This window comes from Charadrius vociferus, unplaced genomic scaffold (genome assembly GCF_000708025.1).
Source record: "Charadrius vociferus isolate BGI_N301 unplaced genomic scaffold, ASM70802v2 scaffold15, whole genome shotgun sequence".
NCBI classification, from domain to species: Eukaryota; Metazoa; Chordata; class Aves; order Charadriiformes; family Charadriidae; genus Charadrius; species Charadrius vociferus.
Genome location: NW_009650064.1, coordinates 13,067,946 through 13,083,423, shown reverse-complemented (window position 1 = coordinate 13,083,423; position 15,478 = coordinate 13,067,946). Strand labels below are relative to the sequence as shown.

The following is a 15,478-nucleotide window of genomic DNA, read 5'->3' as shown; positions in this document are numbered from 1 at the left end:
GTCAAAGGTAAATTTCCATCTAAAGAAACAAGGAGAAGGCTGGTTTTGAGGTCTGGCCTGAGGGCGTTTTGCATTCCCATTTTGCTTTTGTGAGTATCTGTTATACAAAGGACTTCTCTGTGCCAGAAAGGAGTGCCAGGATCATTGTAACTATACTGATAGAAGTGCATTGGTGTTATGAAAAATACCAGCTTGAATAGTAAAGACAACATAGCATAACGCTTAATCTTTATATGATGTACGTTACACAGGTTTGTATTTATGCATGATACTCGCACCCTAGGTAGTTCCAGAACTGGAATCTCTAAATACACAGCAACTTAAGTATATGGTTATATGGCTAACTACACTCTCAGTCTTACACACCGCTCCTGGGAAGTGGGCGTGGGGAGGTGCTTTACCACCATTTCAACTTGTACCTATGGAACGAACATTTAGGCAGAATTTTTCAGATTTGCCAAAGAGACTGGAAGAGCCATCAAGCTCTGCTGGGGGCTTCGGGAGCTCTTCCCGAAGGGCTCCTTGGCCGGGAGGGAGCTGGAGACCCGTGGGGAGCTCTCCATGGTGCTCCAGGCAATGAACACGCTCCGGCCCGGCCGAGGGCAGTGCCTGCTCACTCTCTTCCACCTGTGCTGCGAGTAGCCACGGTCACAGGCTGGTAATTCCAAAATGTGTTTTAAAACCTGACCCAGTCTTCAAGCATCATGGAAGCTTGCTGCCGTCTGAGAGAGACAAGCTTCCAATTCACCGTTGCATCTGAGAGTTAGTGTCTGAAACGCAGCGTGCAAAGAGGACAGTTTCATGAGGCACGCTTATCAAATCAGTGGAAGGAGGTATGACAGCAGTAGTTTAAATGCTAATAAACAAGGCATGTAGCAGTGCACACTGATGTAGACTATGTAATTAGCCTTGAGTATAAAATGAAATGGTATTGTCTATGTATTGCAAAGTTCTCAAGAAGTGCTAGTTTCCGTCACATAGATTTTGTATATGTATGAAGAACAAACTTTTTACATGTTTTTCCTTTTAACCTTGGTTGAAAAATTTGTGTTTTGTAAGAGCATTTTTTGCAGCTTTAATTATTTTCAGGTTGACTAAGCTATGAATAATTATATGGGTTGTATGACAGGGTAGAATTTTCATCTTTGGTGAAATTGGTTTTGGTGACTCTGGTGAAAATAGTTTTATTGCCTATAAGTACAGCTCATTCCAACTTGTGGTGGTTTTGTTGCTAGGTTGGTTTTTTTTCAACTCACTGAGTAAGGTTTGAGTTACCTAATTGGTTGGAAGAAATATTAGGTGAAAGATTCTCTAGCTGTATTCACCAGTTACTTGGTTGATATTTTCTTTCCACTATTCACAATATAAGTGATTACTCTTGCATACTATTTTGGTGGTGGTGGTGGGAGTTGTTGTTTTGTCATTCCAGAATACACATTTCTGGAGGATCCTACTTAGCCCCATTCCATTTCATGTTGCCAGAAAACAGCTTATTCAGATTTTCTCTTAATTAGCATTTCTTCTTTACAAAAATAATCAATGGGGAAATCTTATTTCTCCAATTTGAACATTAGCTGTTCAGTCAGCAAATCAAATATTCAGTTTACTATAGCTGAATATCGAACTTAAGTTCTAAATAATAGTGCACGGTTTACCATAGCTCTGTGTTTGGATTTGGATTTCTGGCATGAGCGTGAATGGATTTGGGTCTGATCTGTAAAGTGCTGAGTATTCTACGGCTGTTACCATACCTACCTTATATGATTGCTCTAACTCTTGGTGTTCATCCTTCATGTCATACTTAGTATCGTATCTTCATAAGTTTATTTATTGATGTTCCATGTTTTCAAATGAAGTGTTCATTCATGTGTTTGAGGTGATTATTTTGTCAGCATTGCATTTACAACGTTTGCCTTGCCCCTTAGTACATTGAGTATTTGTGTTTGTGACCATCCAGTGTTTTTTGCAGAATTCCTGGGTTTGTTTGCATCTTATTTGGTATATTGTGTTTATTTTAAAGTGTCAGTTCTGTTTTAACTAAGAAATGTAAATCACCGCCTAATGCTATTTTGCCACTTATTGTTAACAATAAACCGAATATGCCAATAAAACTTTCTGTGATGCACACATTTTTGTAGCCAAATGTGAAATTGTCTTAAATAAAATAACGTAGGGATAGGTGACATCATTTCAATCTTATGAATATTGTGATGTCTTTGGTCACAAGTACACCAGACCTAATGTGAGGACCATCCACTGTCTTCTCTTAGCAGTTGGGAGAGAACCGCTTAGGTAGTCTTGTCGAAGGATAGGGGGTTTTAATTGGCTTGCAAGATGAGATTCGGATTCCTCAGTCACCTTGAAAAATACTGTATACCAGATATTTATATCAGTGTGATCCGTTTATATAAATTTAACTCTATATCTCTTCTTTTTCCCAACTATGTGGAGAGTTTAGTTTATACAGAGCTGTCAGTGTGATACCTGTAGTAAATAATTCTTTTTTCTTTTTTTTTTAATAAGGCTGTAAGGTATAATATATAACCTAGGCTTGATCTGGGTTTGTTCTCTTTCATGAGGTTAGAACACTGTTTTGTTGAAATGATTAAACAGGAAAAAAGCAGAAGTTACATTTTTCCTGTAAAGTTCACTTACGTGAACAGAAATCTTAGTAAGGGTTTGGGTTCCCTATTTGTATTTTTATTTTTTTTTTCTGCTAAATACGGATGAGTAGTACAGATTCCTCTCTTCTTTCCTCTTTTTAGCGGAAAGTTTCTCCTACTGGGCTGTTTTGTTCACCACACCCTCTTCAGAGGAAGGCAGAGACGTTTTCCCCTTTGTTCTGCATGAAACTTATTTGTGTGCCAAAAGTCTGCAAAATCTCTTGTCACCACTGAGATTCCATGACATTCCTTATGCTGGCTTCCTCTTTATTCTAGTTCGCCAGGAACCATTCCAATCAGATAGCAAGAGGGGAAAAAAAACCAACCCACCACAATAACAACAAAAACCAAACCAAACCAAAAACCTAAGCAGCTGCTGAATGAAACCTATGATAAAGCTACTTCTCTTTTGCTCAGCACAAAGCTGAAGAGATGAACTGGAAGGAAACGTACAACCAGTCAGGAGAGGTCTACTCCTGCATCTTTACCTAAAGAATTACAACTGTAAACACCTCTTTGATGGTGTAAAGGGAGATCTGAACATTCTCTTCCAGTGGCCTTCCTTGATCTGGCTTCCTAAACACCAGAAATTCTTCCTTCTCATTACAAACCACAGAGCACCCAACTCATTCTTGCTGTTAGAAATGTGCAACGTTATTTTGTTCACAGGGGTTAGCCATCCCTCTCTGCTTTCTCATAATCCTTTGCAACAACACTGATAAAATTCTTTTTAATAATTTAAATACCCAAGTTGTTTTCCCTTGACACCTTCCCATAAATTCCATGTGTTTCTAAATCGTGGGTTTGACCTACTCATGTTCTTTCTTTGCTGTGGCCAAATAAATAAATACATAAATGAAAGTGGCAGGGAAGTAGGTGTGGTGGTGGCACCCTGCCAGGTTTTCATCCCTTGTCCACTCCTGCAGGGCAGTTTCTTGTCACGTTTGCCAGTTCAGGAGAGACTGGAGAATGTCCTCAAATGGAAAGAACAAATCAAAGAGCACAAGCCACTGCGTTTGGCAGTTAGTCTTTGCATGTAAGTGTTGACTCAGGAAATTTGGCAAGAAGAATCAGGCAGGCAGGATATTTATTAAGAGGAGCAATTCTAAAAACCCCACAATTTCATAATCACTCAGTTTAAAATTCTGCTCTGGATCTAACCTTGGTCTTTTCCCCAGGACAGGCCTGAAACTGCTTGATTTGCTTCAAGATTGAAGTTGTGGGCTGCCACTTAAGTCATTTAAGCTGACTGAACTTCCACTTTGTAGTAGCTAATATTGCATCTGTGTGTTTTTCTTGTAATTCCCACTGACCTTTCCTTGCCAAGAAATAAATCCTGGTATTCAAACTGTTCCTGAATTTCGAAAAAAAAAAAAAAAAAAAAGGCAGCTGTTCTTGTCTCACATACGAATTTAATCCTCAGTCTCCTGGGATTTCTTTCAGTAGAAGGGTTTTCCAGAGAAGTTGTTACAATAGTGGTTACATCCTCTGATTTGCAGTATGATATTGGGAGTTCCATTTCCCTCTCCTATTATATAAAAGGGTTATGGGTCGGGTTGGTGTCCGTCCCACCCCCACCCCCCTTTGGAGTCAAAGTTGCAATCTCTTACATCAAGAGCTAAAAAGAATATGTGAAAGTTTCAATCAGTTTTACAAATATATTACTCCTACCCCAAAAAGTCTCTTCACAGTCAGTGATGAGGGGGCTGGGGGAAGTGTATTCCACGGGCTACAAAGATGATTAGGGGATTGGAATATCTCTCATATGAGGAAAGGCTGAGGGACTTGGGTCTCTTTAGTCTAGAGAAAAGAAGACTGAGGGGCGATCTTATTAATACTTAGAAATACTTAAAGGGAGGATGCCAGGAGGATGGGAACAGTCTTTTTTCAGTGATACCCAGTGATAGGACAAGGGGTAATGGGCACAAGCTCGAACATAGGAAATTCCATCTTAACATGAGGAGGAACTTCTTTACCTTGAGGGTAGTGGAGCACTGGCACAGGCTGCCCAGAGAGGTTGTGGAGTCTCCCACTCTGGAAACATTCAAAACCCGCCTGGATGCTGTCCTGTGCAATCTGTTGTAGGTGACCCTGCTCTGGCGGGGGGGTTGGACTAGATGATCTCCAGAGGTCCCTTCCAACCCTGACCATTCTGTGATTCTGTGATATGTAACAGTATGTTTGCTTTGCTCTCAACCTCCTCCCTCGCCATGAGCAGCAGGGCACACTGGCTTTCATGGATTCAGTACAGCAGATCTTCTTACAATTAAAGGAGATCCGTACAGTTCTTTGAAGCATATCCCACCATTTTTTCAGGTCTTTGTTCTGAATACCAAAAATTTTTCACAGTAGTTCCGTGGAAAATTTATTTGAGCACAGATAAAACAATGTATGTTACCTTACTCTGAACCAGGAAACAACAGGCAGACTTAACAAAAGATTTCTCAAAATATTTAATCCAAGGCACATACCTGGGATGGAATTGTCTACCTAAACTGGCCAGGTTACAAGCAACGAAGAAATAAGTATTTTATAATGGGAAGTGCCAAGCAGCTGGAGGTTACGCTACCAGCTGTGCTTTTAATGACGAGCTCTGCAACAAAGCTAAAGAAGGACTAATGAGACCTAAAAAGTCAACAGCCCAATTCCATAGAAGACAAACATTTTATTACCAAAGGAGTTATAATATCAAAGTAAGAAAGTGCAAAAGAGATATAAACAACTATAAAAATACTTCTGTTTATCCAAAATTAAATATGAACACTTTATTAGTTAAATGCCAATATATTATTCTCTGAAAATATTCACACATTTTAAGTCACGTTTGTCTAACACGTTATATAAAATAATTGCATATAAGGAATCACAATCTGAAGGTAAGAAATTCTAGCTCCTCCTGCAGCTAACTCGAGGATAACCAAATGCGTATGGCTAGTGCTGCTTCCAGTCAGCTGAACAAACTTACATTCAGGCGTCTCCTTTTTTGCCTTCCATAGGCCTCGCTGTCTTGCCTCTACTTCAGCCAGTAGAAGTGTGCTACATCTCTCAAAAATCAGTACCCTTCCTAAGTTTTTCAAAAAGTTAACCTTTTCCCTAGTCTTCTAAACCTAAATCAGTTTGCAGACACGTTAGATACCCATGCTGGAAACGTTACTGCATCAGCAGAACAGACCCAAGATGAGCCGCTTGTTTGGTAAATTGTTCCTTTTGGTCCTTGATGCGTTTTACACAGATATAAAAGAAACCAGCCACTTTTCCATACCGTTTTCTTCACCTGTAGCTTCTAAGATGGCTTTATAAATTGCAGTAGACATGTAAATAGATTGCTTTCATATGACGATATTATAAAGTTACTTAACGATCAGAAAATTCAAAGTAGTTTCCAGAGCATGAAGGTGGGACACAGTCTTCTGCAGAGTTATTTGTTTCAAATGCTGGTCTTTTATTTCCACTTCTTGGACTTCAGCAGCATGGTTTAGCCGTTTCCGTTTATTCTGTCTCCAGGAACAAGGTACAGTAGCTTTCCATCAGTATTCTGGCATAAAGCGTTCGTATAAGTGAGCAGAGTTACTCGAAGAATGCATATAAAATGCAAAGATACCAAGTAATGCCACTTCGAAAGAAAAGAGCAGGATTCACCTGGAATCACCTGGAAATTATTTTTTCAAATTTATTCCAGCAGGATCGAAGGCTAGATATATTTTCTTTCAGTTCACAAAATTCTTGGTTACATTTCTTTTTGGACTGTTCACCTGTTTCTGTATCTTCTTTATTATGTGTATTTATCTGCGTGCAAACCTGAAAAAGAATAGTTTGTACTGTTATTTGAGAAGTGCTTATTCTTTTCATATAGACATCTTCTAAAACACACCGAGCCCGTTGCATCTCAATAAATAATGGAGGCACCTTCCATGGCAATTAAGGCAGAAAGCCGGGCTACTCACAACACGTGCCGTGGCGGTACACAGCCTGCATCACTTTGATGTTCTCACTCTGAGCATGGCCCTGCTGCAACCTCTGCCCACCGCATTGGGAGAACGTGGCTTTAACATGGACAGCTGAAACCAGTGCGTGCAACTGAGGACACGGACATCCTCTGTCAGTGGTCTAAAATTTATACTCCATTATTGGAAGCACTGGAAAAATAAAGCCAATTAAACTGTGAGCCAAACTGCAAAAGATATGACTATGTGTGGTACCTTGAGAGTGGTGGAACAAGACAGACCTGTTCCCGGGGGTTGGTGCTGTGGCCTAGAGTTCAGGATCTCACCCAGTGACAAGACGACTGTGGTTCTTGTCTGTATTCAATGACTGTTCATGATTTTTACCAAATGACTTTAATTGGTCTTTAAATAAAACCAGGCATCCACAAGGCTCGGCGGGAGTTTGAAGGGTGACACTGTTTGACTTCTATGACTTAACTGGGTGTCCTGGTTTCAGCTGGGAAAGAGATAATTTTCTTTCCAGTGATTGCTGTGAAAGGAATGTCAGTAATACCTATTGGTTTTAGTTGTTGCTAAGTGATATTTACACTATTCAAGGACTTTTTTCAGCTTCCCATAGAAGAATAGACAGAAGGATGGAATGGCCAATGAAATATTCCATACCATGGATGTCATGCTCAGTATATAAATGGGGGTTAGCCAGGGGACGGGAATCCACGATCACTGCTCAGGATGGTGCCAATTCACCAAGCGGTGACAGTGACCCATGTCATTATTATTATTTTTCCTTTTCTGTTATTTTGTCTATTAAACTTGTCTTTATCTCAACCCTCGAGGGTTTTTTTCCTCCTTTCCCCCTCCTTTTTTCCCTCCCTGCCCCCCTCCCCCTCCCCGACCCTTCTTGGGGGGAAGAAAAGAGGGGGCCAAGTGAGCAGCCGCGTGGTTCTAGTTGCCGGCCGGGGTTAAACCAGGACACTGGGATACCTTTTATGGTAAGGCAAACATTGGATTCATCAGAGGTGGCTAAGCAAAATATAGACACCAACATTACTATGAAGATCTGGTCATAGATTATAATAGATTTTTCTCCATTTCAAGGAGAAAAACAATGGGTTAAATGCAGCCTTCAATCCAACTGTTTAAGCCAATGATAAAGAATTACATCCCTTGGTGCCTATGGGGAGGCTATTTGATGTTGGTCAGTATTTTTGTGTTCAATAGGTAACTGTGAGCCACACTTAAAAGAACACTCTTCCTTTGCTACGGTAGTCTGTAGGTCATTGCACTAGATCTGAGTGACATCAAGGAGCAGACTGCCAATGACTAAAAATCCCAATATTTTCCTATCTAACCATTCCTGTTGAGTTTGAGATATTGTGGTTAAAATAAAGATCAAAGGGATTATGGACAGGAGAGAAACTCCCACTATTTGTTTGTTGAAACAAACCAAATTAATCTTAGCCTAGAACCCCAATAAGAAGTAACAACTATGATTTAATACACTAGAGAAGTTAAAGGCCTTCTTCACACAAGTGTGGTCTTTTGTCTTTTACTGGAGAATTAACTCAAGCATTTTAGTACTGAACTAGAGTATGTATCTTCACTACAGACTTTCAGATCATTGTCTTACTTAGTCTCTGCACTAGGCTTAATGTCTATTACAAGACATACGCTATACAGAGCAAAATTTGTCATGTGTGTAACGTGCATCATAGCTGTACCTTTGAGAGGTAGCTATGGCAGTCTGTGTTGAAGAGCTCTAAGGAATGTCACATACTTCCAATAAACTGTAGCCCATCACTACCACTCACCTTTTCTTTTTTAAGTCTTTCACATTTGCACTGTAGAACCTGTAATGTCCCACATGAGACTAACGCTGCTTTCCATCTAAAGTCTTTGCTGATTTTTTGCTTATGAAAGAATCTGAGCATGTTGCACGCCATACTCTGTAGTGATTCTACTTCCTGTAGAGAGAGCAAGAAAAATATGTCCTGAAAAAGTCCGCACGCCATTAATTCTTTATAATGTTGGTTTATCTTTTAAAAAAAGCTCCACCATTTACCATTAGTTTCATTTGCTTTCATAGTGCAAATCTTTTCCAATAAAACATGTCTAATCTGACCTACCTGCCATCTCTTCAAAATATTGAAAGTATCAATTTGTAGTAGTAATAATAATAGCGTAAAGCTGTCAGGGAGAAATCATAGCCATAACGAAATCAGCTGATGCAGGTAGGAAAACAGCCAATGATTTTTGGGTCGGTCCTTTTATCAAGACATGATAAAATCTGCAGCAGCAGCTGACAATTGTGCTTTCTGTCATTTGAGACCTGCCCCAACTATTAATTTTAAAGCTTTCAGATCTGAAGTGAAAAGCTTAGCTGGTAAGATTTTCTGAAGAAAAATGAAAACATGTTGGGATTTTTTTATGTTTACTTCCATTGGCAAAATAAAATAAGTTTTCTGTACTATTTTGGATTAAAAATATAGAAGAATCTTTGTAGTAGGAAAAAAGGAGCATTTCTTGGATATGGGATTGCTTAAGATTTTAATTTTTAAAGTACCACTTTACTTGACAGGTTGTGTGATTCCAAATTAAAAAAAGGAACAGCCCTGAATATCATGATTTGACTATTAAAAGGTAATGTTACTCTCTATCACAGTATGTTATTTAGGGACTGGTCTGTACAAAGAACCCCTTTGAGTTTTTACTCTCTAAAATAAACTCTGAGAAGTTAAATTTTACCTGAGTATCATTGCAGAAAAACACTTTGCTATGTTCATGTTTTTTATTCTTGCAGCACCTGTCACGATACTCTGCAGACATATTTACCTGTAAAATATCATATATGTTTAAACATGGAAGTACTTTTAATCAGTTGAGCCAAGTTTTTCACTAACAGCTGGAGACGTCAACTCTAAATTGTTCTGTAGCATCTCCTCGGGGGTAGCAGGGTCAGCGTACGATTCTGAGCTTCTCCTCGGCAAGCAGGCAAAGAAAACCCCAATTCGGCTACAATTTCTAAAGTTAGTCACAGAATCATATAGAATCACAGAAGAGCTGAGGTGGGTAGGGACCTTTGGAGGTCATCTGGTCCAACCCCCTGCTTGAGCAGGGCCACCCAGAGCCAGTTGCCCAGAACCATGTCTAGGCCGCTTTTTAATATCTTCAAGGACGGAGATTCCACAACCTCCCTGGGCAACCTGTACCAGTGCTTGCTCACCCTCACACTGATAAAGTGTTTCTGGATGTTCTGAGGGAATTGCCTGTGTTTCAGTGTGTGCCCATTGCCCTGTCACTGGGCACCACTGAAAAGAGCCTGACTCTGTCCTCCTCGCACCCTCCCCTGAGGTATTTCTACACATGGATGAGATCCCCCTGGGGTTGTTCAGCCTGGAGAAGAGAAGGCTCTGGAAAGAACTTACTGCGGCCTTTCAGTACTTAAAGGGGGCCTACAAGAAAGGTGGGAACAAACTTTTTAGCAGCGTCTGTTGCGATAGGATAAGGGGTAGTTGTTTTAAACTAAAAGAGGGAAGATTCAGACTAGATGTAAGGAAGAATATTTTACAAGGAGGATGCTGAAACACTGGCCCAGGCTGCCCCTGAGAGGTGGTAGATACCCCATCCCTGGGAACATTCAAGGTCAGGCTGGACAAGTATCTGAGCAACCTGATCTAGCAGAAGATGTCCCTGCTCATTGCAGGGGGGTTGGACTAGATGACCTTTAAAGGTCCCTTCCAACCCAAACCATTCTATGATTCTATGATTGTGTTAGATCTCCTTACTTAGGCATGGATATGAACACATTAGACAACTTAATTCTTAAGGTTTTTCTGCAGATCTTTATGTAATAAAGAATTATAATTAATATATAATTATATAATTAATAAATAAATAATCACCCTAAACCCTATATCTCTGTGGCTTCATTTGCTAACTGCTAAGGGATTTAGCCATTCTCACTAACTTCCTCAGATCATCTTTAGTATAACGTACGGTAACCATTTCTGAAGGCAGTTTATTGGCTGTGAACTAAAGCAACCTAAGGGAAATCCTGCCCTCAGAAAAGGCATGAGTGAAAATCAAATTAACTCATGAAGCTCTAGTATATAACCCACTAGTTGCCTTCATAACGGCCTCCAAGCATCAGGTCGAGGGACTGAAAGTTACTGACTTTGGCTCTGCAACTGCAGGAAAGTGCCTAGTGGGCAGTTGCTATCACCCAAATGCCACTGTCCATAATATTTGCTGGTAAGTTATAGTGACAAGACTATACACTGATTTTACATAAAAGACAAATTAATCTCTCTTAAACTGGGAAAAATAAAGACAGAAAAATGAAGAAACCGGCACAGTAGTTGCTTGCACGTGCCTATTCTAGGAAGTAAAGGCTTCAGAGTTCAGTACATTCCCACTACCTTTTACAAAAATTCATTCATTAAGGGTTGGTTTATTTATTTATTTATTCATTTAATTGGATAACAGTTTTAGTTCTCATAAAGTCTCCTAAAATGCTCCATCTCCTAAAAAACTCCAAAATATTTATTACAATAAAGAAAAAGGTAAAGTATTTCAAAAAGTATCTGAAAGAACAGCACTGCTCCACTGAAATCCTTGATGGCACCCTGGGGCACCAAATGCATCAAGCTTCATTCTGCAATTGGGCTGTGGCAAGGTTTTGCCACCTCCAGCCTGGGACAGCCCCTGTCTTCTCTGACCCTGCAGCTCCAGCAGAGTTGGGACACACCTCATGGCTCTTCTCCACTGGAGAACAGCAGGATCTGCCTCCCAGAGGCCGTTATTCCTGTCATATGGTTTTCTCTTACAGGTCAGCTACCTTATAACTGATCACTAAGAGGATTTATTTTTGCTCTCTAGGAAATACTTGTTTTTGTCAGAAATAAGGTGACAAACTAAAGGGGCTACTTAGATGTTCTAATTTGGCCGTGAATATTTTCCCCAACTTTGGTGCCTTGCTCAGGATAAGGTCCTTTATCTATACAGAAGAACCTTTCTCTCTTCATAATCTCAACAAACACAACACAATCAGAATGTGTTTGAAGATCAAATGATCGTTCCCTGACCCTAAAGGTATTTTGCTTCCAGGTGAAGGCTGATGTGTCTTGGTCGAGAAAGGCTGGAAACCACTAGCACTGTGGTGAATCATAAGTGTGAAGAAATACAATGGCTCCTGATTTCACCTTTGGAAAAGCACTGTATATCACTTGTATTTCATGCAAATAGATCTTGATTTAAGACTGCAACAGAATGGTGAGTTCTCGTTTAGTGATGAGCTGTCAGAAAAATCCCATTTTCATAGAAATGCCTCTGCTAATCCAACTGTGGAATGTGCTTTCTCCCATGAAAGTGTTCTTGACAGACCAATTTAATTGTTAATAATTCATGATGAAGAGTTGGAAGGTAGGTTTTGGGCATGGATCGGTCATCTGCTATGAGACTTTCTTGCAAAACTGTAATAAATCTGGCCGATAAAACCATAACGGAGGAGATTTACAACTGTGAAAGTTAAGTTTTTCTCTGCTGCCATCTAGAAAAGTTGATTCCTTGTTGGCTAAACAAGATATATTTACAGGTCAAATACAAAGAAACTGTTACTGTTGTATGAATTTTGTGCCTCTGCATTTGTATTCAGTGGACAACACAAAACTTCAGTCAAGAAGTCTACAATTAGTAGACTAAATTACAGGTTGTGTAATGCTTTCTGCTCTTGGTAAGAAGATACAAACAGAAGTAGTCATGAAATAACTTCAGAAAAGAGTACTTTTAAATGTAATATACTGTTTAGGGCCAAATGGTATGTGTGTCAAACTACATGGTGCACAGGCACAAATACTTATATCACAGTATTTGTACATGCAAATAGGCAGCATCCACAGATTTTAGCAATTTTAAAAAGACTAAATTGTTGCACCCCCTCAAGTAAAGTCACCATTCCAGGATAACAAGTGATTTTAAATTGGTCTTTTATCATATGTTAACATTAGAGCATTTTGTTACTATTGTTTGCCATCTTCTAAAAATAACATTTTTTGAAAGCTGCAGAGCTATTACTTACCAGCTCATTAATGTCGTGGCTTAGTATGTTCTCATACTTCACACGGATTTCAGTTGTTTTATTTCCCATTGCACAACTAGATGAATTCACTGGAGACAGAACAAGGAGCAGTGGCAGTACCCGAAAGATAGATCTAAAAAAGGCTGGATTACAAGAGCAGTTAAGTACATATAAAATGCCATAGAGTGTACGCTCTATTAAAAAATACATTCTGTAATTCATTTAAATAGTTTAAAAGGGATCTTTGGATAACCAAATGACTTGTACCTTGAGGGAAGGATTCAGACCCAGATTAAGACACTATTTGGGTGTCTGAACTCCCTCAAACTCAGGGATGATTTAGCCAGTGTGGTTAAAAGCCTACAGCTATTGAGCTGACCAGACACTTGGTGTCTCCTTGGCCTCAATTCATCTCCAAGCTTCACTGCAAGCATTGATGAGGTCTCTCTGTTGACTATAACTGGACCATAATCAGCTAGTATGTACGTAGGCAACTGTCTCAGTCAGATAGGTGTAGACATTCAAGTGTCTTAATCTGCAGCTGAAGCCCATCCTAATTATGAATTTTTCATATGATAAATTCTACAAATGCCCATGAACACATCTTTACATCAAAAGTGTGTTTAAACACAATTTTGGGCTGACCAAATGCACAAATCCACACTAGTGGCCATAACATGCAATGCACCCTTATTGAAAGATTTCTGCAATCTTTTGGAGCAAATCTCAGTGCCCCTCACTTTGTTTCTCCCCTCAGTGGAACATCTTGCTTTGCTCTGACCCCTGGTCTTCTGTCCTTGCATGACATCCAGGAAAATCTAAGTTCTGTGAGGATGGGCAGAGAGAAAAGACCAAAACATAAAAAGACCCTGAAGGGACTAACAGGGTAACTGGAGGCTGCAGGTGACTGGCCTGATGGTGGGAATGAGGGAGACTGGGTACAGGACAATATTTGGATTAGGAAGGTCGTAACTGGACTCTGTCCTACAGCTAGACTGGCTAGGATGATGCTTAAATGGAAGATTTTTGGAAAAAAAAAAAAAAACAACAACCAAAAAACAGAGCTAGAAATTTAGGTTGGAGGATTATCAAAGATCACAGCAGCTTCCTGGACCACTAAGAGCTGTTTCTACCCATCTCGACTACTCAGTAAGAACAACAACCGCATACAGAGTGGCTGTGAGCTTGCAGCCAGGAAAGGCAGAAGGGATGCCCTGACCCCAGCTGCTACTTTCCTTCCTCTCCGGCGAGGGTGGGAGCAGTGGGTACAGCCAGTCCAGCACTCATAGATGGGCGTCTCTGGACTTGGGCATCACTAGTAAATCCCAGCCACAGAGAGAAATCTTAAATAAACAAGACAAAAGCGATGAAACTTATCCATAATCTTTACTGAGCTACCTAACCTCTCTGATGCAAGAACCGCAGTCGCACCATGTGCTCATCTGCCATTCATAAAATCACGGTCCCTCACCCCAGCTGACTCCCGCTGCACGCCGCTGCTTCAAAGCTGAATGCATACCACCTTTCCAGACCACCAAAGCCTTTTTTTTTTTTTTCTTTTTTTTCTGATAGGTTACTTGGGAACACACTATGATGTACACCTCTGTCCTAGAAACAGGACCCCAAAATTTTCACCAGTACAAGCTGAATTCCAAAATTTTTCTTGTGGCAAGCTGCCTGCCGAATTTTAATGGGAAATTTGACAGCCTGGAAACCAGATTTTCTAACCTTTTCATATACTGACCAACAGAGCTCTATTAATACCTCAAAAAATCTAGCCTGAAGAGCTAAACAGATCTGAAAACGGATCATTCATGTAGTAAATATAGAAACGAAGTAAGGCAAATCTATTATGATCTTCAAGCTCACAGTGAACACCTGAACTCCAGAGAGCTTTACTTTTGTAAATCTTTATGCTAACTATATCTATGCCAAGCAAATCGTCGATTTGCAGGACTGAGATTTAATATTTTACAAAAAATGCAAGAACTCAACTACAGCACAGCATTTTTCCAATATATCATTTCACCTCTTGATTAAATTGCAAAAAAAAAGAACGGCAATGCTTGTTTCCAAATAACAGTGATATAAGCAACTTGGATAGCTACATCAAAAATATGCTTTAAAAGATAGAAATAACAATCTTCTACTTTAAAATGAATGAGAGATTCCATCACTTAAAAGTTGGTTTGTCCAGCAACAACTGGAGATTATAGCTAACTGCAAAGTCACTTCTATTTCTTTATTTTTACTTTCTCTGTATTGTACAGATTGTGAATCTTTTTTGAATGAGGAAATTACAGAATCAAAGCAGATAATTCTGAAAGAGGTGCTGAACGCTCATGAAGTCCCTTGACCCATCGCATGATCGCGATGAAACCTCTTCAGCCATTCCTAAATGAGTTCTCTGGAAACTTTGGACTGAGAATTGAAGAGATTTTTCTTCAAGTGAGGTAATTTCAGAAGAAGCGGACTCGATAGTGCTCCATACAACCGGCACTTCAAAAGAAAGGGAGCGTGTATTACCGGTAATACCCCATCCTTTCAGTAAACTCCCAAAAACTCCTGTGTCATATCTGGAAAGCCCCAAAAAATACTCTGAGAAAAGCCAGGAAGAGTTAGCATTCCAGTATTTCCAAAAGTAAAAAAGCCCCTCTTGGTTGTGGGTTTTGGTTTTTTTAATTAAAAACCCCCTTCTGTGCACACAGCCTGGAAGTAGCACCCCAAGCGCTCCGCCAACCTACGACGTGTTCCCGGCCGGACCCCGCCGGCTCCCGACATCAATCTGCCTGGGG

General features: G+C 40.0%; 1 protein-coding gene across 1 annotated transcript; it reads right to left on the bottom strand.

The window, feature by feature from the left end:
- Nucleotides 1–6,308: 6,308 nt before the first annotated feature.
- Nucleotides 6,309–14,117, bottom strand: LOC104292558. Its single transcript, XM_009891961.1, has 5 exons — nt 14,087–14,117; nt 12,684–12,826; nt 9,353–9,439; nt 8,419–8,571; nt 6,309–6,461 (listed from the first exon to the last, which is right to left on the bottom strand). Exons 1-5 carry the CDS (start codon nt 14,115–14,117, stop codon nt 6,309–6,311), a joined length of 567 nt encoding a protein of 188 aa, XP_009890263.1.
- Between the last annotated feature and the right edge of the window lie 1,361 nt (nt 14,118–15,478).

Bases quoted from the DNA above. Each gene is read 5' to 3' on its own strand.
- LOC104292558 (XM_009891961.1), bottom strand. From the start codon at position 14,117: ATGGTGCGACTGCGGTTCTTGCATCAGAGAG. The intron at 12,827-14,086 runs GTTAGGTAGCTC...CTTGTAATCCAG, and splicing joins GCGGTTCTTGCATCAGAGAG to CCTTTTTTAGATCTATCTTT. The intron at 9,440-12,683 runs GTAAGTAATAGC...GATATTTTACAG, and splicing joins GCCACGACATTAATGAGCTG to GTAAATATGTCTGCAGAGTA.